General features: G+C 42.7%; 2 protein-coding genes across 5 annotated transcripts in view; both read right to left on the bottom strand.

Annotated features, from left to right (window-relative positions):
- Positions 1-9,395, bottom strand: part of osbp2b (oxysterol binding protein 2b) — a 52,085-nt gene extending 42,690 nt beyond the window's left edge. The window contains exons 1-3 of one of the 4 annotated variants that reach the window (XM_055011481.1): positions 9,257-9,395; positions 8,805-9,144; positions 2,769-2,977 (exon numbers count right to left, since the gene is read on the bottom strand). In XM_055011481.1, coding sequence (XP_054867456.1) covers positions 2,769-2,977; positions 8,805-8,962 — 367 coding nt within the window. In that variant the 5' untranslated portion in view covers positions 8,963-9,144; positions 9,257-9,395. Of the gene's footprint in view, positions 1-2,768; positions 2,978-4,822; positions 4,861-8,804 lie in introns of those variants that run through there. The other 3 variants (XM_055011480.1, XM_023281184.3, XM_035953270.2) reach the window with 3 other exon arrangements.
- A 2,024-nt stretch (positions 9,396-11,419) lies between these two features.
- On the bottom strand, positions 11,420-25,666 carry rasl10a (RAS-like, family 10, member A). Its single transcript, XM_023281206.3, has 3 exons — positions 24,611-25,666; positions 15,512-15,636; positions 11,420-13,521 (listed from the first exon to the last, which is right to left on the bottom strand). The coding sequence occupies exons 1-3, from the start codon at positions 24,824-24,826 to the stop codon at positions 13,251-13,253; spliced, it is 612 nt and encodes a 203-aa protein (XP_023136974.2). The 5' UTR covers positions 24,827-25,666; the 3' UTR covers positions 11,420-13,250.
- Positions 25,667-26,341: the final 675 nt, after the last annotated feature.

The raw sequence follows: 26,341 nt of genomic DNA, 5'->3' as shown, positions 1-26,341 counted from the left end.
TGAGAGTGGTCACGCTGAACTGAGAGGAAACACTGCCACCTGCTGAAAGTATACGCCTCAGATTAATGGAAATAGCCTGAACAAACTGGGAGACATCCAATCAAAGCTTAAATTAAAGCAATCTAAAACAAGGCTGTAATCACTCGAGTAATTAATTCAGGGTTCTGGTCAGGACGAATCTCATGGCTGACAGACAAAAACAGACTATAGAATCACAGAGAGAAGGCAATCAAACAACAAGCCGCATCAAGCATATCAACTTATACCTTCACTCTCTATTGACACATACCATGTGCCCAGGATTTACACTCTGCTCTCCTGAGGGAATCAATAACAGCTCTTTGTTCCACTGACAGAGAATGGAGGGCAGGTTAATGGATGTAGGCATCCTGTCACTCATCCATGTTTGTCTAACAAAATGAACAAAGAACTACATGTTCTTAAAAACACTAATTGCAAAATTACCTACAAATTTAATTTTGATAAGCATCACTGACATATAACAGACGGTACTTCATTGTGGTATTAAAGCATTACTCTCAGGAGTCAATGTATTAGCAGACACTTAAATTTCAGTGGACACATTCACACAGGGTCTCTTTTCTCACATTCTCTTAAATCCTCCTCCCACAGATAGATTAGCTGAGAAAGGAAATGTAGCAGAAACACAAAGACACACGTGTATTCTTTGTCTAAGCTTTAAAGCAGTCACTAATTCACACCTGAAGCAAAGTATACACAATTTACTGCTTGATAAAGTGCAATTTAATGCATAGCAGGCAATTATAGCACTAATGCAGAAAATACAAGCGCTTTCAAGTTCAGTGATTTTAAACAAAGAATTAACAAAGAGGTTCTGATTGACAGTGTTAAATCTGTAGCACATGTAATGAAAGCAACAGTGAAACTGGAATGACGACGGTCAGCACACACACGGGAAACACAAACAGGTGCCTTTGTGTGACTTAATGCATTTAAATGGGCACTTGGCTCTACCAATTTTTTTATCAACTTCAGGTTACTCAGGACTATTACACAACCTGTGAAAACAGTTGTATAATGTCTTGTATCGCTTTGAGGAAATTTTCCATAGCTTGAAACAAAAATTCTGATGACATCTTTTGGGTTGTCTCAGTTTACACCTGAGACATAAAATTCCCAACAGAGAGTCTGTCTTAAAACAACTGGTATTATAGCCAGCATTTTTGGACCTGGACACAAACTGAGGATTAAAATATACAGCCTCTTGTGTTTTGATTTTTGTGTGTGTCAGTGTATATTTGTACTTTTTTAATTTGCTAGACTAACAAATTTAAATGTCGTCAGTGGTTCACTGAGAATAATGAAGAAATGGATGAAGAAAACTGCTGAGACAGTGACAGACGTGTGTGTAAAAACACCTCGTGCATCAAAGTTCAAAAGGGGAAACCAAACTTTCACACAAACATGCAGATCACACATTTAAACAAGTTCCCTGCAGCAAACATATCTGAGCAAGAAGCAAACACACAAATGGTACACTGTTGGCTTTCATATGGAACTTTTTATAATAACTTGAATGAATAATATGCTTTACTTTGTTTCAAAAGGCAACTATCTTTTGACAAATGCTTGATTTTAATATCACTTTGAAGCAGCTGTTACATTACATTTGGTCTACCTGAAGTGAAATTGTCTCAAAAGGAGCTCCCAGTATATACTTGCTCTAGTAATGATGAAAGTGACATAAATGTCTGTCTAAACCACCCATACTCTGACTGACAAACTACTTCGCTTGTAACACATCGGGAAACATCTTGTGCAAAACACTGGTTAAATACACAAAGAAGGTAAGGGTCTGTGAAGAGACATTATAGAACACAAAAGCTTTAGCTGGACATCAGCATAGCTGAACTGGCCATCCAAAAATGTGCACACACACACACACACACACACACAAACACACAATTGGGCACACACATGAAATACTGCAGGCTGTTCAATAGCATAACCTTTTTAAAATACAAATATAACAGCATTCCTCTGCAGCTTACTGGAAGTGGTGAGCTAAAAAGCACTCGCATTCTCCCCCTGTCTATATTTAGTGATCAGCCTTTCAAATGGAGGCCAGAGAAATTTATAGCCTGTCTCAGTCTCTGTAGACCCTGTCTGCAAAAGCCGAGGCTAGGGAGGCTCTGGGAAGATGCCAGGGTGAAACGTGAAGAAAAACAGTTCTCCCAGGCTTTTCCCACAGCCTTTGACCAGCAGCATCTTATACAACCATACAAGAATAAGTCCCTTTGGAAAGGAGAGTGTTCTGTTGTCAGGAGGAGGCTGAATTCTCAGTTCTCACAGTCCCATTAGCATACTCCAGTTTCTTTTCCAACTTGACTGGGCAGGCAGCGCTGCCCTCTCCTGGCTCACAATGGAATCTGAATTACATTTAAAAAAGGAGGGCGTGAGCTGAAATAACAGCTGTGCTGAATATCAAATGGCAGAGGACACTGGGAACCAGTGGCTGGATGAAAAATCAAATCTGCATAAAAATATATAAGCTAGCATAAGAACTGAATGTGTTGAATTAGTCGTAAACACCTTTTACCTAAGACATGTTTGTCCAAACTGTATTAACCCAGCCTATCCTATCTTGGATGTACTCTGATCATTAACATCTTTCACTAGTAACTTATGGCAGTTTAATGCACCTGCATTTTGCACTGTCACAGGAAAAAGCTTGTTGTGGAGCTTAAATGTTCATATAAGTAGCTGCTTGCTACAGTAGATCTTACCAGACTGATCGTTCATCATGCGAATGGCTTTAGCTTTGGCCAGCTCAAGTGCCGTGACCCATCTCTGCCGCTCCACTTCTGTGCTAGCCTTCAGATGGTAGGTGCGGCCACCGCTGCTCAAGACAATATTGCAGGCATCTTCAGTGTCAATGTGTGCTGTGGCCAAGTTTATTGTCCCACGACATGTATGGGCCATCTCTGCCTGCGTCCTGCAACAAAATACCATGCAGAGAAAGTTTACCACATTGATCTTGGACATGAGTTCAATGTCATCACCAACAGCCCATTCAAAAACATACTGCAGCAGATCATTCATATCATTCAGCAAGGTTGCAGGTTGAATAGTGCACCAGACATCTTATGACCACTCAGCACAAGCAGGGAGGTAAAGATGGACTGAGGACTGCCAGAGTAATCAAGTCTGATAGCCAAGCAACAGTGGAACTACCTGATCACGTCACTGAGCACATCCATTCATGAAACCTAAAACTGCATTGGCTAAGGTAAAACAAATGGGATAGTTTGAACTTCTAATTCACTTAACACAACCTGCCTGTCCGGCTGTGAGTGTGTTGAACTGTGGGTGTCTGGGTAGCCTCCACTAAGGCCAACTGTTGCACATTCAGTGGCCACGGTAGTCTAGATAACAAGGCCATTGTCTGGCTCCAAGCCGCTGTAGTGAACACAACCAAACAATGAATAACAGCGTGAACAAAGACAGAACAGAGTGTGAGAGGTGGTAAAAAAAGAGAGAGTGATAGTACGGAGACAGAGCCAAAGCAGCAGGGCAAGAGATTAGAACAAAGAGCAAAGGGAACAGAGTGGTGTGTCTATGCATATACACACCGTGTAAGTCTGACAACAGTATATGCTGCATATACTGTGCATCCGTTTCAATTCTATTTCAGTAAATTAGGGGCTGCATAACAGAAATGAAAATGTACATCTTCTAAAACAAATACAGAAGAATTTACTGTTTAGTCAGTCTACACCATGACAAGTTTCTAAATAAGTCTCATGTTACTACAACTAATTTGATTAACTGCAGGAGAAGAAACTGAAGAGAAACGTTGCAGTTTGAATTCTTTGGTGAAAAGCAGGCTGTCTGACATTTTGTCACGGTCAGGCAAGCTAAGCTGCAGGGCAGGGATGAACCATCATGTCCCTTAGAGAGCGAGTCGTCGGTCTAGCCACAGACTGCTGATTTCGCTGATTAACAGCTGCAACCAGAGAGCAGCAACTAATCAGCTAAATCATATGCTCCACTCACTCTGCCGATGTGCAGAGGTTGTTTTAAATGAAACAAACATATCCTCAGCCCTCCATGTCACATGTTTGCCCATCCATACCTTTGGAAACAGCCCTTTGGAAGCATGCAGTCATGTGAATTTATTTGTGGATGCTAACATCCATTCACCAATCCTCAGTGGGCTCTCACTGCCACAAGCAGCTGGCTCTCAGCAGCACTAAGCTCTCCACCAGCTCCAGTCTCAGCTGACACTAACAAGGTGGTTGCCACCTTATTAAGTCAGGGGTTGAAGTGTATTTGTAAGCTCTGCCAGGCAGCGACTTCCATCACACTGCTTCTACAGGCTGAAGTCAAGTCTTGTTATAATGCCAATCCAGAACAAGTGCTTCAGTGTACCGCTCCTCTGCTGGCACTCGGTGCACATCAGTTGCGCAGACAACACCGCACTGGGGCCATGCGAAGCAGAGCGGAGGGCGGGCAGAGATCCTCAACAGCCCAGTTTTTCAGCCCAGGCGAGCTCAGCTGTAGAGTCCTGGATGTAAATGGGTCACCAAACTGAATGTGCTGCTGATGAGTAAGACGAGATCCACGCTGATCGTTTCTGCCCTATGGGGAGGCGAGGCCATGCAAAGGCCATGAAATTATACAGTCAAGAAAACTACAAAAGCTGGGAAAGAGAGATAAGCACTACAGGGGCATTAAGGCACTAGAAGAGGAGGAGGCAAAGGTGAGTGGGGGCAGCTGAGGGCATTACAGGGGGGTCCTGCATGTTGCGCTGAGCCAGGAGAGAATTGCAGTGCTTTACCTGTCAGTCCCCTGTGCACACATCCTCATAAAACACAAATCCACCGATCTGGAGCATGTAATGACAGAACAACAACCAGTGAACAACACACATCAGATGGCCATACGCATGAAGAGACATACACAAACAAGCAGAGGGAAAAGGACTCAGTACCCAGGGCATGAGAATGTAGATAGGTTTGCTGTGGCTGTGGGCTGTAATATCACAAGACATGGAGGGAGTGTGCCAGAGAAACCCTGATGAACGTGCAGTGCTGAAGACAGAAAAGAAACATAAGACAAGAAAACCAAAGCAATGATACTGTAGCATGGACAGCATGACATGACCTGGTGAAAGACTGAAACAATGAGATGTTGAGAATGTGGACAGACTCCCTGCTCTCTTTAACATCACTCAGCTACTGTCACCTTCCACATTAAAACACAACGACCACCTAGACAGGCACTGGGACACTTTAACACGCACACAAGACCAAAGAGGAGCCCATTAGCAAGATTAGATCGCAGCAGCCACATCTCTTGCTCCATTCACTCTGTTGATGTGCCAGACTAGTAAACAGAATTCAGGCCAGGCTCTACCCTCCAGCTGGGCCCAAGGTTGGCTAGCTCACCGTTCGCCCTCCCCGCCTCCCTGCACCCAGCAGCTGAATGTGCAAGCAGCACCACCATAACCTGACCCTCCACAGGGACACATGCGGTGCCGAACCCCCAGTGAGCACTTAAATTGATACTATCTAGTTACTGTCGTGCAGCTGAGAAGGAAACGTGGAAGGCTGAGTCTACTATGAAAGACAAGGCTGGATTCGCTGATATAGCAGCTCCAATAGCACTCAAAGCTTTAATGCCTTGTAATCTTCCCCAACACACAAAGCTGGATTTACTTTAAGAGGTGCGTAAGTAGCGCTGAGAGTATTAAAACTGGGAGGAAAAGTCAATTAAGAAATTAAAAAGTAAGGAAATTCAGTGAGAGAGGGAGAACGGAGACCTCATCATATGTCCATATAGCACAATATGGCTCTTTGCCCAATTTAAGCGAAATAGGACAAGACACAGCGCTGATGTGGAATAAAAGACAGCCAGACTTGCAGAATCAGAGCCAAAAGTAATCAATAACAAATGCAATGCTGAATCTCTATAAAACTCATTACAATTTAATAGGCACAAGTGCTGAGTGTGTCAGTCCGTTCAAAGCATTGATTAAGGTCCACCACTGGATTCTCAGCTCCAGGTTAAAGAACTAAGCCTTTGCTTAAACAACAGCAGGCCTCAGGAATGAAAGCGATCTCTCAGGTTATTGACCAGTCCTCTAACTGGAGAGTCAGTCACGATTGATTTGCCAAGAAATATAAAGCGGCCTTTTAAAAAGGGAAAACAAATATTGAACACTGCAAATCGCTAACTGATTAATGCCTGCTGGACTTCATCTTGAGTCGTTCGGGTGTTAAAATACACCTTCTCATGACAGCCTTTGATGTGTTATAAAATGTCTTTATACTAAATCATATCAAACCTTTTAAAAAAAAAAAACGAGAGCTGTATGTTCCTGTCTATGCTTCAACTTGAACATTCAAGTAACCTTCAATATTAGTACAAATGCAGCAACTGCAATCCTAAGTACTAATAAAATAATGGGCTGCAATTGTGTTTATAATTACAGTTTTTCTATTCACCTCATAAAATTGCAGGACAAAGATAGAACAAAAATGCGCTGCAGAAAATGTACATCTGAGACGCAACACAATTATCGTTCAACATACAATGAAGACACATCAATTAACGTGTTGTCACATTTGTCTGACTGCTTCCCTTTTTACTCCGCTCACAATGGAAGCGCAGCCCGTCGACCACAGACGCCGCAGCACAAAGGAACACAAAGCCTGAAGTGAGACACACACAATGTGGTCTGCCAGGAAGACATCAACGGAGGGGACAACTCGTGCTGCCTCCGTGCTCAGATGTCGACAGGCTACCTTTACTCCGGGGACAGCAGCCACCTCACAACATAATGGACTATTAATAGGGTAGAGGCAACAGGCGTCTTTCCTTTCACCACAAGCCCGGGCAGGAGTAGTGCTCTGGCCACCGTACCCTTCTGTCAAATAACACACTGTTGACAAGAAAATACAATCAGGCTGCTTGAGAGATGGTGCCAAGACTGTAGCATGGCATGAAATGGGTTGACATGGGTTTTGATATGATTTCTGCAAACATGATCAGATAAGAATGTTGTCATTTCAATCTGGAAAATTGTTTTGCGTTTATGACTGTTGGAGCTGCAAGGAAGCATGATGATAGCATAAAAAAGCATTAAAACTTTTGCCGTGCAGTCGGACGACTCAAACCTCTATATTGACAAGAATGATGACATTTGAAAAGACAATTATCCTTAAGTGATCAGCTGGTTGTCACATTATTTCATCACTGCAAGCAACTACAGTTTGAATTAACACATTAAGCAAGAAGCTAGAAGGTTTTTCTTTTTAAAAAAAAAACTATTACTGATTTGTTAAGAAATTTAATCTACACAGACACAGTCTTGACTTCCAGCAGAGGAAGGTTAACTCCACATGGCACACCTTCATTCTGCTGTGCACCATTTAATTAGGAAAACTGGGTCAGACAGCCTGCACAACTGTAGCAGCAAATACTCTGTCTCTCCACTTATGTGGTGCAAATCTTAGGTGTGTTCATTCACTTGACATTCTGGACAATATGAACACTTTGGCTGTTAACGTAATAGTCTTCAAAATGAAATTTAACTTGTTTAAACTTCACCAAGGCCAGAGTGACCTAGAAGGTGATAAAGCAGAGAATTTCAGTGTTTACAAAAGCAGTCAAGTGGTAGCAAACAAACTGGTTAAACATGCACGAGCCAAGCAAAGAAAGAATGAAACTTTTGTGAGGCAAAATATTATCAGCTCAAGGTCCATTTATCAGCTTTTTCAAAACATCAAACCAGATCTTGCCATCTTGGTTAGCAAATGAAGCCAGTTCAGATGAAAATTCTGAAATTGTCAGACCTTGAACTTATTTTGCCTCACATATTGTTCCCAAAGTCAAGAAAAATTTACCTGCAAGCAAGTTGGCATTAACACTAAACTGACAATAAATGAATGGTAACAGTTTGGATTTCTCTCAGACATTCAAGTTGATTATGAATTCAAGTTGTCCTTATGACCTGTTAGGGTACAACATGCAGGACTCCTCTGTGCTGAGCAATAAACAGCTTTCTGACATGCTTTATGGTCCATTCACTGTTTCCACGTTGTGCCTGAACACCCACACCTGTAGGAAACATGACTCCTCTGCAAGAAGCACCTGAGCCACAGGTGTTGTGCTGTCGTAGAGCTAACTCCGGCTCACATCGAGCAACTGTGTGATCGGAGTGAAGACAGAAAGCCAATGATAGCGAGCATCTCTTGCTACGTATCTCCTTACAGTGATCCTCCCGAGCAGCTTGGCTCACTAACGTGAGCAAATGCGATGAATGGACTCACTTGGAAAAGTAATAAAAGCGGTAAACATTTGAAACAGTGACATTGACACAAAGAGCAGTAATTAGGAGTTATTTAGAATATGTTAAAATATCAGTACATGATGTCGTGTTAGTGACAGAGGAGCAGACAGCTGGATCTTCAGCCTCCTGACAGCTCCTGACAGGAGGCTAACGGACTAGCTTAGTTTGCTAGCTGACGTCGGTGCCTGTTTGTAATTTAATTTCTTACACTTTATTGAGTTAAGTTAAAAGACATACTGCTATACGTGTCTCTCTGCGTGTTCCTGTCTTTTTGTGACACAGTGAGTTAAAGTGAAACGTTTTGTCGCCGTCAGCTCGCAGTAAACAGCTGACTCTGTCCATTTGACAGCTAGCTTTAGCCTGCTGCTAGCCAGCTGAGCAGCCAGCTGTAAAGATGCGCGGACACTCTGTGCGTCCGAGCGGCGTTTATTCCGGGAACGACACCCCGCACGTCTGCGATATTTACCTGTAATACGACAGCAGGCCGTTGCTGAGGACGAACCATCTCCGCTGGTAGCCTTTCAGATAGTTGGTCCATTTAAAAAGCCATCCTTTGTAAGTATCCGACCCTGGAGCCGGGGCCGCGGCAGAGGCGGATGCCGAGCCCTTCCCTTGCTCGCTCATCCTCCGCTCCGCCGCACGCCGAAGGGTGCAGGATAAACCGGGGCCAGCGGAGACAGGGACACTACCCCACCGGGACTGCCGGGGCGAGGGCGGGACGTCGGCACCGGCGAATGAGTGCTTGACGGAGGAGGGTCCGGTGTGAGGGGGCGAGAGGAACCACCGTGAACCCCGTTCACATGACGCTGGAATGGACACGGGAGGAAGGACGAGAAATGTTGCCAAGACACTTTGCTGATGCAGACTGCAGAGGATCCAGAGAACAGAGCTGCGCTGGGTAGAATGGAAACTACTCACATGGTGTCCTTCTGATGTGGTAAACCTGTCGGTAAACTGACAGAGGTTTTCACGGAGACTGTGGCAAACAGTTTGAGGCGGCGGTCTGAGCAGGGAGCGGCCGCTGAGCTGCTCTGTCCTGCGGTGTGGAGCGGCTGTATGACCGCTCTATCAGCTCCGGTCTATGATCCAGACGTGCACCACGTGATGCTGTTATTTAAACATTCCTAAACATTTGACATGCGGTTCTGATGCTGGTTCAGACCCACTGCTACTCAGACCCTCTTCACAGCACACATTTGGAAATATGACGGCAAGGACAGCATGTTTTTGTTATCCATGGCTGCTGTTCTTTATGTTGCTTCACAGTCATGAACCCAGCTGAGATAATCATTAATGTTATTAATGAAAAGTGTGCATTTATTAACTTTCAAGTTGCAGACAGACACGCTCATTGATAACAGGTGGCATTAAATGTCTGCCATCCTTTCACTTCTTAAGAAGTTTATTTATCTGTTCAGAGGCAGGAAGTTTGGAGTCGCATTAGGGGTCAAATGAACTACATGGCCAGTGCCTGAAAGTCTGCAACTGGCCCCAGAGCCACTACTTCCTCTCTGACAGGTTCCTGCTTGATCAGCACATATTAAAGCTCTATTTTGCTGGGTCATCTTGTGTCAAATTGTGATTTTTTTTTTTTTTTTTTTTTAAACAACATTATTTTTAGTTAATTTTATGCATGCATGTTGCATATTTTCTGAGAAAAATGTTGTAAATTAAAATTACCAACAACTGATTGACAGGTAGTTTGGAGGCACTGTAAGGAAATCTGGGGTCACATTAGGTGTCAAATGCACTACATAACCAGTGTCTGAAAGTTTGCAATAGTCTCCAGAGCCACTACCTGAAGTTTCCTGCAACATTACCAAATCTTAAGGCTCTGTTTTGTCAAAATGTAGATTTTTAACTTCATTATTTTAGTATACGTCATGCATGCATGTTGCATTTTGCACAAAAATTGGAGGCAAATGTAAGGAAGTCTTGGGTCACATCAGGGGTCAAATGAACTATATGATCCGTGCCTGATAATCTGCAACTGGCCCCAGAGCCATTACTTCCTCTCTGATAGGTTCCTGCTTGATTACCACATCTTAAAGCTCTGTTTTGCTGGGTCATCTTGTGTCACATTTTGATTAAAATATATTTATAAAAATTCCTTATTTTAGGTAATTGTATGCATGTGTTTTGCATATTCTCACAATTGTTGTAGATCAAAATGATCACATACTGTCTGACACTTAGTTGGGAATTTGGAGGCACTGTAAAGAAATCTGAGGATGCATTAGGGGTCAAATGAATCACAGTACCAATAGTCAATACCAGTGTGCAAAAGTTTAAAACTGGCCCCAGAGCCACTGCATGCAGTTTTGTTTTTGTTTTTGTTTTTTCAAAATCACAAAATCTTGAGGCTCTGTTTTGTCAGTGGCATCTTGTCATTTTTATTGTTTGTTTGCTTTAAAATTTCATTATTTTAGTTTATAACATGCTACATGGTGCATAGTCCCAAACAGAAATGAGATAAATCAAAATGACTACAAACTACATGACCAACATGTGAAAGTTTGCCACCAACCCCAGAGCCGCTTGTGGTTTCCTACTTTATCACCAAATCTTTAGGTTCTGTTCCTTCGAGGGCATCTTGTGTCAAAATGTAACTTTCTTTTTTACTAACTAACTTTAGTACATATCATGCTTGCATGCTTCACATTCCCCCCAAAATGTTATTAATCAAAATGAACACAAACTCACTGACACAAATTTTGGAATTTGCAAGTGACAGTGTACATGCAAATGCATAGATCCACCAGCAGACAGACATCAATTTACACTTGCAAAACAGCATACTGGCCAGTGCAGAGATATTTACTCAACTATTTAATTAATTTATACATTATAGTCATTATCACAGTGCCACCTCAAATTAAAGTCTGTGTAAGCACAGGGGAGATCATTAGATGATCATCTCATTTTTGTAGCACACGTGTAAAGCAGAAATGCAACAACTGGAAGGTGTTTGTGTTCAGTTGTCTGCCTCTGATCTGGCTCCTGATAACATTACCACAAGATGGCAATGTTGTCAAAAAGGTTCTGAAGCTGCTACACATGACTGAAAAGTGACCACAGAGGTTGCTGTTCTCAAATGCATTTAATAATTCATCATGTGTCAAAATAAGCAAAATTACTCACAGTACCAACACCATAAAAATAAATACATAAGTAATGTTTCTGATAAAAAACTGTAGCCCTTTTTATTTGAAAATGCGCCCACAAACAAACGATGACAACTCATGCTACACACATTTGCTTTCTAGTGTATCTCTGCTACATATTTCTCTTTTTTTTTTGAAAACTAGAAAACAAACAAAACAGGGAAACTAACACAGCCATCTGTCCTGATTGAAGGGTTCAACACTACATCTTGGAGAGAATCATGAGCTTGTGCTCTCACATGCCAGTGAAAAACGACCACATTCACTCCACTCAGCTGCTCATTACAGTGTCAGAAAACCATGTATTACAAAAATTAAACACAATATCACATTTCCACATCAGTGCAATTAAACCCTGACCCGTTGGCTCTACCAACAAAAGCATGCAATTCAATTACTCTATGAATCACTCTTATATACAATAGGTCTGCTTACTTTCAGTGCAGCCATATTCACAAAGTACCTATCTCAGCCTAATCAAATGAAAAAGCAACTGTTAATCTCACAACATTACCAATTGAATAGTAATCAGATATTTGTATGAAAGCTATATTAATGATCCGTTTGTGTCTGTGAAGCTCTGCTGTCTTACTTGTGCAGGATATCTTGAGCGTGAGAGGATTACATCTTTTGCATGTGAGGCATTTTTAATATAACATTGTGGTACATATAGTCAGTCAGGACATCCCGGTGGGATTTATTGCTCCTTTCTAATCCAAAGCTTCAACATCCATCTTTTATCTTGCTGTGTCTGTCCTTTGCTTGCCTGAATGTCAGCAATCAAACCTGTATCTCTCCGTCTCCTTCACTTACTATCCCTCTGTCACACACATACACACACTTACACACAGACACACAAACAACCACAATGTGTGTACAGGTTCTCGTTTCAGGCTCTGCAGCCTCCTGCAGGTCCCCAGTTCCCTGGATTTAATGTATTCATCAGAAACAGACACTGAGTGAGGGGAGGGAGCAGATTAAAGTCCTACAGTACATCATGATAAGGGACTGCAGTATTTTCTGCTGCAAGACAACCTTAAAACACCCTTCCTCTGAGCAAACAGCTTCTACCGTAGGCCAAATTTGTAACAGCAACAGGGGAAGGAAAAAAATGCAGGCTACTTCTCTGAATCTAAAATAAGACACCACCTAATCATATCTATCTATGTACATTTTGAGATAATCTTTACTACTATCTTTAATGCTCTTTACTATTCCATGACCATTTCCTTTCATACCCTTAAGTAAACCCAAACATGTCAAGTATGAGCTTCTGCTGTTGACGTTACTGAATGTGACAAATTCAAAAGGAAGACTCGATGATATTGCTGTCTCTCCGTTTTGAGTCTCATGAAAACAGCTTCCATCCTGTCAGGCCCAGTTTCAGACATGCTGCTGTGTTATTTTCGGAAGCACAGCCTTAAATGTTTAACTGTCTAGTTGATGTGACAAAAATAACTGTGCTATGATAATTGTATTGTTTTTATATATACCTGCTTTCTCTTCTACCTCCTTCCTTGTCTCTACATAGCTGGCAGAATTTGACTAGGAAGTGGTTGGATGACCATGTGTGAAGTTTTAGTGTCTTATACAGCGCAAGAGTCTAATAAACCTCATTATGAAAAAATCAGCTCAGTAAAGCAGGAGGCCACGGGGTATTTTTCCAGCCATTTAGATAAAAAGTCCTTTTCCTCCACTGCCACTCCACCTCTCCTTAGGGTTGAGAGGGGTGGAGGGAGTTCTCAGGGTCACATGATGGTGCAGCGATTCCTCTGTAGCGCCCCCTGAAGCCGGATGGAGGTGTGGTTCTGGCGCATGCCTCGTGCCACAGCGATGCCCAGCAGCTCCTTGAAGAGCAGGACAACATGCCAGTTAAACTTGGCAGAGCACTCCACATAACCGCACTTCCAGGTCTTCTTCACCAGGACAGACACCGCCCTGCGAGGCATGAAGCGCTGCCGCTGCAGGTCCCTCTTGTTGCCCACCACCAGGATTGGCACCTCGCTGCTGCTGCCTTCCCTGCAGGGGCATGTGAGTGTAAAAGGTTAATTTCAAAAAGCACAGTTGGCGTGGTGGTGTATGTCACAGTGGCTGCCTGTGTGGAGGTTTTCCCTCCTTCTGAGGTGTGTGGGGGCGGACTGGAGGATTAGAACTCACAGGCTCAAGGGTCCTCCCACCACACTCTGCAGTGACTGGTTTACAGCAACATCAAGTGTGAAAATGTATGGTAAGCCTGAGGTGCTGTAGGAATAAATTTGTGATTCATGACCTGTATTTATACAGCTTAGTCCTACAGCGCTGATGGAAAACATGCCGGATGGCCTCGTCATGTCCAGCCATTTCCAATAACATCAGATTGGTGGTGGTTTAGAAATCCAATCTGACACAAAAACAAGGCCACTACTGCAATGTGGAGAAAACACTGAATTGGATTATATAAATAGAATTTCTAACAATTAAATAAATTTTTACTGCCTAGACAGGAGAAAATCCGCTCAATTATTATAAAAATAATATTAGGATATGTATTATTTTTTTTTAAATGATAGTAAGTCAAGAATTCACCAAGGTCTATTAAGTCAGATATATTATGAAACGGGAGGAAGCAGTGATGTGTGAAAGCCCAAGACATCTCCTGACTTGCTGAGCTGTGTCAGCTGAGGCAAGGCAGAGGTATAAATTGCTAAAGGTGCAGCGTTAACAATTTATCTGCTCCTCTTACAGTGAATGAAGGTCTCTTTTTGTTGCATTGTGCATCATCCTGTAACAAGTGCTTGCATACATATGCATATTTGCGCGGCTGCTTTGACAGATGGACAGATAACTCGACACAGGGAGAGACGTTTAGAGGGGGAGAGGTACAGTACAATTTCCAAGCTACGAGGCAAAGTTTCCTAAGAAGTGGAGTTGAAGACCACATCACAGCAATCCTCTTTCTCTTCTTCTTTTCACAGTTTGCGCTCATCTAAAAAATACTTCCTGGTATTTTTGCTCAGGCTCAACTGTTGTTGCACAGTGAATTGTACTGTATGAGTGTGTGCATGGTTGTGTTTGTGAGAACTGGAGGGGTCAGCATGCAGAAGTGATGGAGGGACACAACACTGTCACAAGACTCACTGAACTGAGGGTGGGTGTCACGCTAGAAGGCTGAAAAATAGAGCAGAAAAATAAGGTTGTCCTGGTTGCGAGAAGATATCTGTAGCGTTTCAACCGAACACCTACAGTGGGAAAAAACCCTCTGAAACCAAACCTCCATTATTCATGATTTCAGTTCATAGGTTGTGCAGTATCTTTTCCTTTTCTACTCTATAGCATGATGCCAGATCTTTGTCCTGTGATTGCACATTTCTGCCATGTTCTATTCCCCCTGCATTCACCCTTCCTCCCACAGCAGCCTCTGGTGATTGGTTTCTGTCTTGGGCCGTAAACATTGGTGCTGTCACATTAGGAGCTGCAAGAAAGTGTGGATGAAATGTGCAGCTTGGTCATGTACAACACAGCAAACAAATGCAGTCACTCATTGTACCTTTCTATATGTAAATATATGCGGGCATGCCAGTCGTGAGGATAGAGCAGGTGATGCTTTTTCATTAGTCTTTTAGTTCAGTCCTTTTAGCTCGTATATCGATATGTATGGCATGTTAACTCCCTCTGGTACTCAAGCCTCCTGCCTTTTAATGGTGTTCTCTGTCTAATAAAAGCAGAAATATCCCAAAAGTAATCTTTAAATCACTAGTGACATCTCAGGCGGCTCTCATGCATCAATGTCAGAACCAAAAGTCATTACTAAACTGTCAAGAAGCGGGGAGGAGTGGGCTGAATTAGAAGATACCACCACATGCAGGCTAAATATCACTGTCACAATCATGTAATTGTAGGGCTTTGTGGCAGGCTGTGAAATTGCATGCTGTCTCCAGACAGGTGACAGGGCATTCTCATTAGAAATCACCAGTGAGGAACAAGCTGTGCATCAGTGGCTGTGCATTCAGTAAATTTCTGTTGTCCGTACCTGTGCTCTACTATCTGCTGTCTGATCATTTTGACATATTCAAAGCTCTCCACGCAGCAGATGTCGTACACCAGGATGTAAGCGTTGGCATTGCGGACGCCTCTGCAACGTAAATCCAGCCACTCCTAAAGGACAGAGAGAAAAATATTAATATACAAACAAAGAAGAGCAGCCTAGAGATGTCTTATTCAGCACTATAGATGGCAAGGTCTGTCAGTTGGTTTATTGAATTTCTAACATATTTGCTTTATGTGTTGGAACAAAACTTTATACAGACTTTCAAGGCTCTTAAACAATGCATCCTAATGGCTTTGTTCAGAGTTTGACATTTTGTCTAGTGTCATTATGAGGTTGTAGTTATGAGTCTCATCAACTTGTGAATAGATTATTGTGAAATTGGGAGCAGACATTTAGGTTCCCCTCAGGCCAAATTAAAATGACTTGTAGCTTCATCATCGACTCAGAATCTTAATCTGGCTCTTGACAAATTACCTTTGAAACTAATGACACTCATCAGCCTCAGCTGTGCTTTGTATTTCGTGACAACTGGTTCATGTTAATGTGTTCACATGCTAAAAGAAGACTGCAAACACTGGAAATATTGCCTTCTAAACGTCATCGTCTGTGCTTGAATTGCCATTGTGAGCATGTTAGAGTGCTGATGTTATCCATTCACTGTGCATCAAGGCACCGAATGTGTCATGTGTTACTGTAATTATTCTAAAGCACTTTGGCTCGGTGTCACAGTTTGTTTGCCTTTGCTGTGAAAACGTGCAGCGAGCGACTGGAACAAAACCATAAAGCAGGTTCACCACCCAGCAGAAAGCACTGCACAGTCTCCCGGCAACACATGTTGAAGGACAGTGACAGGGGCTGGAGATAAGCAAACACTCGGCCTTCTGTCAGGAGAATAAAAGACACACATGCTGCTGTTGAACTTTTGTTGCGGCCCGGTTGATCTTTGTGATGCAGAACACATGCTGCATGGCAAACACCAACATTTGTTTGATGCTAATGAGTTTCAAAGTGTAATTAAAGAACATAGCACAAGTGGGTACATTTGCGCCTTACTGGGGGACATTTGGTTCAATAGGAATGCGGTGTCCCATTCTTCTATTCATGCTGTGTTTCTCCAAGTTCACACCGGCCCACCGCCGCCTCTAACCTCTGGTGCTCCCACAAACCACTAATGACTGGTCCGGAGTCTCTGAGACTGTCACGCTCAGCTCACTTCAATTTAACGCAGTTTAATTCAGTTTAAAGTCCTGCTCCGGCCACTGATGAAATCCCTCAAAACTCATCTCTGTGTATCAAAATTACACGTTCAGAAGCTTGTCCAGGAAAACAATCCCTTCCTGCACTAAAATTATTTAGATGTAACATTGCTGCTTCCTCTACAACGTGCAGATCTATGAAGCCTCTTTCTACAGCCGTCCCTCCACTGCTTGCTGTAACTCAAGCACACCAGCTCACCTACCTACTGTATAGCTGCTTGGTGCTACACAATGCCAAGTTGTATTTCAATTATATATGATGGAAATGAAACCACCCTGTCTCCCGTCTCACCCTGCAAGTTGATAGGATTGCTTCCTGAGATCTGCTATGTATGAAACGCCAGAAGTCTGAATCCATGTTTTTGAAACTCTCATAGATATACTGCAGTTTCATGATAGAAATGCTTCACCATAGTGTTTTAACTGCTTATTTTGCTTTTGATATGTCTTCCTGCATACAAGAAGCATCATATGGATGTGTTAACAAGAAAAAAAACTTGTCTTTTTTATCTTTATCAGTGGAAACTGAAAGGTGCAAGAAACAACACTGCAAAACTTATTTTACTCTGCAATGCACAAACTACTGTATATGGCAGCACTTTAGAGATATATAAAATTTGGATGTTATCTTGTTTTTATCACAGAGGATCTTAAACTAGTAGTTTAACATTCTGAGAAATGTGATTTCTCACTTTTGTTACTGAGAATTAAATGAGAAGTAAAGCCTTCCTCTTGCTTTTCATTGCTCTTAATAGTCTCAATATTTTATCTTGTAATATTAATTGCAGTTTAGCTGTTGGTCTTAGAAGTTGTTGTCCTGTTTCACCTTGTTTTCTAGTATTTTATAGGCATACAAGTGATTTTCTTTTTATGCATATCTGTGCTCCTGCCTGTCTGATAGCATGTACAGCACATTGGTCAAGTCAGGTTGTTTTAAAACGTGCTGTATAAACAAACTGGATGTAATTAGATTTTCATACCTGTACACTATATGAAGCTGAGACTTAGGCTGAACACTGAAAGCAGGGGAAACAGGTAGCCTGGCTCTTCTCTAAAGGTAGCAAAATCTGCCTTCCAGCACCTTCAGCATTCACTATATATGTATATATATTCAGATCTGTGTCGGGGGAATTATTTTGGTGGAACATTTGTACACAGGGAGGCGAGCGCTGTCATTAAAATGGTAAAAACGTAGATAGCAGAAGGGAAGAGGAAGCCGTGTGAAATGTGCGGCCAATGGTACCTCACAGCTGCTATCAACATCTGGTGACTACCATGAGGTTGCCAGGCAACCAGCAAACATGTTTGGGAATTTGAACTCATCAAACACTTGCCAAGTACGAGCATATTCCCATAATGTCAAACTACTCCTTCAGTTTATCATTAATACAGCCAATTTCCAGGTGTTTATCAACTGTCTAATATATTTATTTCACTTTGTGTCTGAAATTGCATTTGTGTCAAAATTCTAAGCACTTTTTGAAAAAGATTTAATGATTTTGCAGCGACATATTTTAAAGAATTCGGACACAAATGTCATTCCATACCTGACCTCAGTCTCTGCTGAAGCATTTCGTTTCATCATATGCTGTCATGATTTTAAAGCTCTTTTGATTGGTACGTTTGATGTTTTCTGACTGATGCACCTGAACCTCAGGCACAGATGATTTGGCCTCTTTGGAGCTCTCTGTTTGTAGTATCCTGTTGCTTTGAAAACTCAGATATCAAAGTGCTGATTGTCAGACCTCCTTTGATTTCCATGCTCCTAATTAGCATGCAGGCTAATATGACCCTCATGTGCAGCAGGAATTGATTTGCTACAGTGTGAAAGTCATTTTCCGTGCGGTGTTTACATTATTTTTTCTGCCTCCTGCAACAGCTTGTGCAACTTGAAATAGAAATGTGAAAAATGCAATTACACTGCTGTGAAGGCTGGGGGAAAATATGCATTTCAAATTAACATATTGTTCAGGCAATCTGTATGATGGCGATCAACTGATAATTTGTGAAGAGGTGAGGCTAAGGGAATAATGCGTTTTAGTGATAATGCCAACACGCTGAGAGGTGAGGAATAATTGGCTTCCATTTGAAATGGGGTATTTGTGTGTTGACAGGAAGTATCAGCCACACATATCAGCAGGAAGATAATGAGGCCAATCAGGCGTGGAGACAAACATGGGGCAAGTAGATCACTGATATCAAAAGAGTAAGGAGGAGACTGTGTTGTGAAAACTGGTACATGTTTGTCTTTTTCTGTGTTCTTTTCAGCAAGTTTTCAGCAACAGGTTATAGACTATCTGATTTGGGATTTTTTAAAATTTATTTTGTAATTTTTCCTCACCAAAACAATTTAAATCCAAGTTGTGTCCACTTTGTCAGACAAACAGGACGTATCCACCGTCATATCAAAGCATATCATCACAGCTCACCCTCTTTCTGATGATTGAGGCAGCTGACGACGTGAGATTCACACAGTGGCTTCAGTTGCAGCCTCGCATCTCTTGGGCTAAAAATAGCAGCTTGTGTTCTCATCTCGTATCTCTTTGTCATCCAAGTCCTGTTTTTAAATGTGGAGGAGGGGCTAGGAGCAGCAACACTACTTCTCCAAACCAAACAACAAAACACAGGCAAAACCAGAGGAATAAAGACAACGACGGAGCACCGACGCACCGCCGATGAAGCAAATAAATGCAAAATGCATGTGTGGGCATGTTTATTTGTGTGTGCTTGCAGGATGTGAGAGTGTGCTTGTGGGAGCGTGAATGTGAAGTGTGGTGCCACTCTCTGTATCCTCCAGTCAGTCTTCTTAACACAGTGCACAAAAAGAGCATCTTATCCTTCGCTCCTCAAGAGCAAAACAGAACATGTTTCCCTGACAACCGCAGTTCATGGTCAGTTTTCAGCGGTCTATGACAAAGCTGTCGTGTCTCCTGATATTAGGGGGAAGCGGCTTAACAGTAATGAGTGGTTGTGACAGATCAATACTGAAGCAGAGGAGGGAGGCCGGTGTAACCTGGTGGGGGAAGGATGCTGAGCAATTAGAGATATGTCATATACAGGGCCAGGCGGGCTGATCTGCAATTAAAATCTTTATCGTCCACTGGGGATGGAAGTCCCACTACTCAACGATGACCTGTAGCCTGAAAAACCATTATTTATTGCTCTTTTGTCTAATTCAATTTGCTTGAGATGATATGGAGTGGATGGTCTGTTGCTGGTTTCTTGCACTTGCACAGAATTATAAAATGTTCAAGGGATCAAGTGTGGCTACTCTTGGGAAATGGAGCCACGAATTGTTGATTTTTGAACTGGCGCTAACAAGGACTTTACACATTTCGAACCAGCTTTAAGAGAATACTTTGACAATTTGGAGCGTACGCTTGTTCGCCTTCTGGAGGGCAGTTAGATGAGAAGATTGATGTCTTATCTGCTGCCTGTCAAATCTGAAGCTACAGCGCAAAGCCACTTAGTTTAGCTCGGTGTAAAGACTGGGAGCTGGGAATAACAGCTTTGTCAGAAAATTTTTAAATCAACTTATCCCCTCTTAACACATTCATTATTAACAATGATACACCTCATTTTTTCTTTTTAAATCCATACTAAATACAAAGTGTAAAAAGGATACATGCAATGCTGTTGGCCCTGCAGAGAACCTCATTAATATTTTGCTACTTATAGAAAAAAATGCTCTGGCTTGTCTTTAAAGCAGTCACAGTCATCTCGTGTGGTGTTAAGCCCAAGATGCAGCAATGGTGTTCCCTTAAAATAATAAACATTTGCATGCAGGAAGATGAACACTGTCATTAAAGTGGCTAATTCACCGAAGGAACCGAGCATAGCTGCCTCAATGCATGATCCAGATCTTCTTTAGCCCTTTGATGCACGACATGGGGCAAAAGTGACCCAAATCCAATAGAAAATGGGTATCTCCTGACCCACACTGTGCATCAAAGGGTTAAAACATTCCATTTTCAGTCTGCAGGTTGCTGCTCATTGATTGTTGTCAGTGTTTCCCATTTGGAAATGGTAACACACAAATAATGGAAAAGGAGCTGCATAAAACATGTGATGGAAATGGCAGAATTATTCCCAGAGTCGACATCAGAGTCAGACTAAGCACAGTGGCAATTTAGTTGCTTGTTTTTTGTTATTTGTTTACATTTAAAGGTGGTACAAGTCAGATTTTGTTACGTTTGAACAAACACAGTCACCTACTTATAGCCAATCTATCTATGGTCAGGTGACAATTTAAAGGAAAGAATTATATAAAGTGTCTGAGTGAGGTGTTGGGCCCCCTTGTGTTGCCAGAACAGCTTCAGAAATGATTCATGATGGGATGAAGGTGACCGCTCAGAACTACTTTGTATTGATTTGCAGTGATCCTTCCCTGTAAGAGGACAAGTGGACCAGACTCAGGCAGCAAAATGCTCCCCACAGCAAACAGAAAGACAGGATCCCATCACTAAAGTGGAGCAAGCGTTCAGGGTTTTCCTTTAATTTGTCACCTATGTGTAGCTCTCAGTTAAGACGGGAAAAAAAATCCTATTTCATAAAATAGAGAATAATTCTTTTAATCATATTTAATCATAAGATTTGAATAATGACAGTTTTCACTGAGTAAATAGTAATAATCATTTAAATGTTAATAAGTTAATTGTCTAATTGGTATTTCAATTCATTTTACCAGTCACCACCAAAATTTTCAAATCATATCAGATAAAATGGTTTGTAAATGTGATCTGCACGGACACAAACACATTTTCTAGTACGTCTGCGACAGCCAAAGTGTCACAACGCATGACATGAAAAGCAATCATTTCCATGCTGTTATCACAGAAAGTATTGACAGAGATAACTGAGGAAAATGTCCAGAGAGAGCAGAGAAGGGAGAGGGAGCATTTTGTGTGGGAGGAAGTCATGGAGATGCATTATGGCAAGAAAGACAAAAAAGAAAAGAAAAAAAAAGAACAAGGAAAATCATGCTGAATCCTGTCAAGCTTAAATCCATCTGTCATCACATCGTATTGACACACTGTGACAGATGCTCTCTAAATGCAATACTATCAGCAACAGACAGGCATATCGCAAAGCAAACAAATCATTACACCATCGCAATGAAATAATAGAAATCTTGCCTTGTCTTCCAGCACAGGGAAGGATAAAAATGGCTGTCTGTGTGGTTGAAATGGGGTCACAAGTAGCCTTCCAGAACATTACTGCTCTTCTTTTAAATATAATCTGAACTGATGAGAAATTGCCAAGCTGCATCAGCATGGAGGCGTCCTGACTCACTCCATTCTGCAGCTTATTCATCACAAATTTTACAGGGCATTATAAAGCCTCTTCTGGTTCCCCCTGAACACCCGGTGTCCATTAGACTCCGTGCAAACTTTTCTAATTGACTGCAACGATTTTTACTACTCTCTCCTTTGTTGGGCTTTTATTCCCAGCAGTGTTTCGAACGGGGAACTGCACTTTAATTCAGTTTGCTGCATACAGCAAGAAAATCTCTATCTGGGTTCTTTTTATCGGCAGTACTCGCGGCTCATTATGTCCACTGCCCCTGACCCAGGTTGCATTTCTCCGGTAAATACAGAGGAGGTCTATGACTCAAAAACAGCCCCATCAGTGTCTCGCCACCGTGGACAGACTAAGCAGCAGAGTGGGCTTCAGAGCAAAGAGGACATGACCAGAGCAGGGAATAAAAAGCCCTGCAGCGTCGCTCCTCTGCAAATGAGTGACCATAAATCTGTTCGATAGAAATGTTGTGGCTGCACTCAGGTAATTGTTTTCTTCATCTGTATATGTGGTCTCTCCCTGCGCCACCGCTCTCAGATGGCATGAAATGTTCGCCCAGTGTGCTACACAATGCCATATTAAAGCTGCTTTCTCATGCAGCTCAACCTCTGGGACACACTCACTCATGAGATGCATCTTGCCTTATTCCTGCTTTCTGCTCACATCTGCCAGCCGGTTCCCTAATGGAGGTTAAGCACCATTTAGCAGAAAAAAAAAGAAGAAACTCGATGTCTTTACTGAAGGTCTCTATGGGCAGGAAACAATGAAGCACTCTGCAGACCTCTTAACATCTACTAATAAAATGTTTAATCTAGCAGAGGAGCCTGTGTGTAATTCTGACAGGAAGATCGCTCTGGTCCCTCAGCCTGCCTGTCAGATGTTTTCTGTGTTAACGCCAGGCTTTCTGGAGCGCACAGCGAACCAACACTTTGGGAGGCCTCTCCTTCTAGCTGCTCTTTTGTTGTCTCCTTCTTGGCCCGATCTCATTTTCTCAGCAGCATCTCGCCAGTACAGATAACTACAGCTGTTCTTGGGAGGACTATCTGTGACAGCGAAGGGGAGAGAAGGAGGGAGATGTTCGACAGCAGCGGCAGACAGCTTGGTGTGGTGACCTTGGAGATCTCTGAGGTGTTGCAGTCTCCACAATGAGGACTGCAGTCAGATACACCTCAAGTCAGCAGAGGCCTATAACAGAGCATACTGTGGATCATATGTGCACTAAAACTGTACTTTTTGCACATTTTGAGCTGGAAAACAGATAGGACAGGATTTTCTCTTAAAGGATGGATTCATATATTCCAGTGTGTCTACAAGCAGTTCTCACATGTTCATATACACATTAAAATACTCTCAATTACTGGAATCTGTAGTATTGTAGATCCTCCTCTTCCTACCACAAGGAGATCCCTTCATAATGCAGTTTAAGGAGACGGGGGACAAAATCCTCACTCTTCATTATGTGCAAAAATGTCATTTACAGGTTATTTAAAGCTAATACAGTTCGACAAATCAATTGGGTTTCCCCCAAAGTTGCAGATTTTTTAAATTCCCCCCTAAAACTACTTCTTTATGTTTTCACAGTGGAGGAATAGAAACACAAAGACGGGATTTAGGACTTAAAAGATTACTTTAAGAGAAAAAAAAGCTCAGTAAGACTAATTCTGGCTGTGGAAGCTTCATATTGGCTTTGGCAGAACTTTAAAATGTATTTCTCCACAGACTGAGTGCTGTTATCCATCACTCACACTGGAACTGCATTAGGAATGGATGTCTATGGGGCTATGAGTATGTACAGGAGGAAAAATTACAGCATCTGATAAAGCTTTCAGTGGGTTGCAGGAAAGACTAGAAAAGTGTGAGCCCATTCTTAAAAGAGAAAAAACTTCAGGAGATGAAAAGCTACAAGAAATCCCCCTGAAATCCCAGATTTTTGACAAGGAAGAAGCCACAGCTTTCTGCAAAGTGATTACCAACCTTCGGCATTTGGAGCTACAGTGCATTTTGCATTGATACTGCAACCAGGTGATGTCTCTCCAACTAATGAGGTGTGGCATCTGACCTGTGGTCAAGAATGAAAGGGCAGTCTGTTCTATTTTTAAATAGGGACTTTAACCAGGTGCTGCCTGCAGCACAATCCTGCCAGCATTTTCTGCATAGAAGCCAGATTCAGCAGAAGCAGCAGCAGAGATAATGTAATCAGCTCATCTGAATATGTCTATCACTGATCACTGCTCCTAGTTTGAAGACATCTTATGATTCTAAACAATATGCAAGTTGGCATTCTCTCCTCATGAGGGGGTTGAGAAAAGGAGAGAGTTTGCATCGCCAAAGTGAAGCTCTAAAGGCTTTAAGTCAGACGGGTCTCCATAGCAACTAGTAGACTAGGGACATCTGATAGTGATAGAAGAATAAATAAAATGTTGCCTTTGAGAAATGGCAGCTGCTTGTGAAAATGAATAAATGAGATTCATGCAATCAAAGCTAGTATAAACCCTCCTCTGGTAAAGTTGACACAGACACATGATACCTGACTGGAGCTGGATGGAAAAGAGGAGATTGGCGGGACGTCCAAAACCTTCAGCTCATAAATGTTCCCGTTCAGAATGACGGAGGGTCTGTACACATATCTGGTCCTGGTCGGCGTGTACACCTCCGAGAAATCGTTATAGATGAACTGGCGGATTATAGAAGTTTTGCCCACTCCGGGAGCACCGATCACTGCGATACTCAGCGTCTCCACCATTCCTGGAGCACGACTTCAGCACCATGGACAGCGACGACGACGACAGATGTGACCGTCCAGGAGCGCAGCTGGATCGCCGCCGGTTTGTGTTGTTGTGCTGCTGCTGCTCTGATGGAATTCAAGTCCACCGCTGCCCCCCTTTAACCAGCAGCCTCCGAATCACCTCAGTTCAACTACGTGCGATGTGGGCGAACAAACGAGCCGCCCGTCGAGCGCCAACGGAGAAACTTTACGCAGCGTGCGGGTTGTCAGAAATAAAGCCCGGGCGCGATCACGCTCGGTTGGGGGGATTTTTTTGCCGCCTCTGCGAGCGAACAGAGAAACTCCTGGTTTTCGGGGGACATCCCCAGGCAACCGCGTCCCCGGAGAGGAAGCATCAAAGTCCGCCCTTGCAGTCTCCACATGGGCAGCAATCTCATCCAGGCTAGACTCTGACCTTGTCCAAACGCACAGCAGCTCCGGGTGTCTTCATTGATTATCTCCTCTGCGCCTCTCACTCGTCTCCAGCGATGCACCACCGCCGCGCTCCTCCATCACAGGGACGACGGGCGCACGGACGCGAGGCTCGTAAATAAGCTTTCCACGTGTTGTGGAAGGGGATGCGAGCCCATAATCTGCTCGTGTTCGATGTCAGAAAGAGCGACTGGGGGGGTGTGATGATTCAGGAGAGAAGAGGCAATCCACACAGCCGACTGACGTGCGTTTTCTGTGAAGGCATCTGGAGTCTATTAACGAGCGCTGTGTGTCTGCCGATGGAAAGAGGAGCTCTCCCTCTCCTCCCTCTCCTCCTCCTCTCTCTCCCATCACTTGCAGTATCCCCTGCCCTGCTCATCCAATAGGATCATGTCGTGCGCAAGGCGTGTGAAAGCTTGGAGCTCCCATACGCCGCAAAATAGATGGCAAAAGGAAGAGGCCACACACTGTATATCATCTCAGCGTGAGGGTCGTGGAGGAGCTGAGGCGCAAGACTGAGCATCGTATCTGTGAGGTGACTTATTGCTGGACGGGGTCCTCGGGCAGGGCAGGGCCGATGGGTACCATCAATCACAGCTGGCTGACAGCTGCGCACAATGGACCAGTCTGAGGGATAAACATCGCACGGTTTATGGCAGCCGCAGAATAACTGGAGAGGAGCTTGTGAAAGTCTCAATAAAGCACAGTTTTAAAGGGTTTTAGATGAGTTAGAAATGATTAAGAGCTTTATTTTATAGTCTGTTTTTGAGAATGTAGGGGAGAGAATCATTTGTTTTGATTTTATCATATCTCACTCATGTTTATTTGTAAACCCCTTTATGGTGTGTAATTTATATGGATTGTGCTCATTTTACTCCTTAGTACAACTATTAAAAGTAGTTACAGTTCAGAAATTCTGTTTATCTCTGCAGAGGAAACCGACTCAGATCTTTTGCCAATAAAATGAGAGATCTCAATCATGTCTCCTCTCTGAGTGATCTTTGAGTCCGAACAATCCACCACAAGAATGAACCCAGACCTGCTGGTAATTCACTAATAAAC

The sequence above is a fragment of the Amphiprion ocellaris genome, chromosome 6 (assembly GCF_022539595.1).
Source record: "Amphiprion ocellaris isolate individual 3 ecotype Okinawa chromosome 6, ASM2253959v1, whole genome shotgun sequence".
NCBI lineage: Eukaryota > Metazoa > Chordata > Actinopteri > Pomacentridae > Amphiprion > Amphiprion ocellaris.
The sequence above is the reverse complement of the archived record's forward strand: the minus strand, read 5'-3'. Positions and strand labels throughout refer to the sequence as shown.

Excerpts from the sequence above, each read along its gene's own strand:
- rasl10a (XM_023281206.3), bottom strand. The coding sequence starts at position 24,826 with ATGGTGGAGACGCTGAGTATCGCAGTGATCGGTGCTCCCGGAGTGGGC. Across the intron at positions 15,637-24,610 it reads TTCCATCCAGCTCCAGTCAG|GAGTGGCTGGATTTACGTTG; the intron begins GTATCATGTGTC and ends TCTGTCCTTTAG. Across the intron at positions 13,522-15,511 it reads CAGCAGATAGTAGAGCACAG|GGAAGGCAGCAGCAGCGAGG; the intron begins GTACGGACAACA and ends ATGCCCCTGCAG.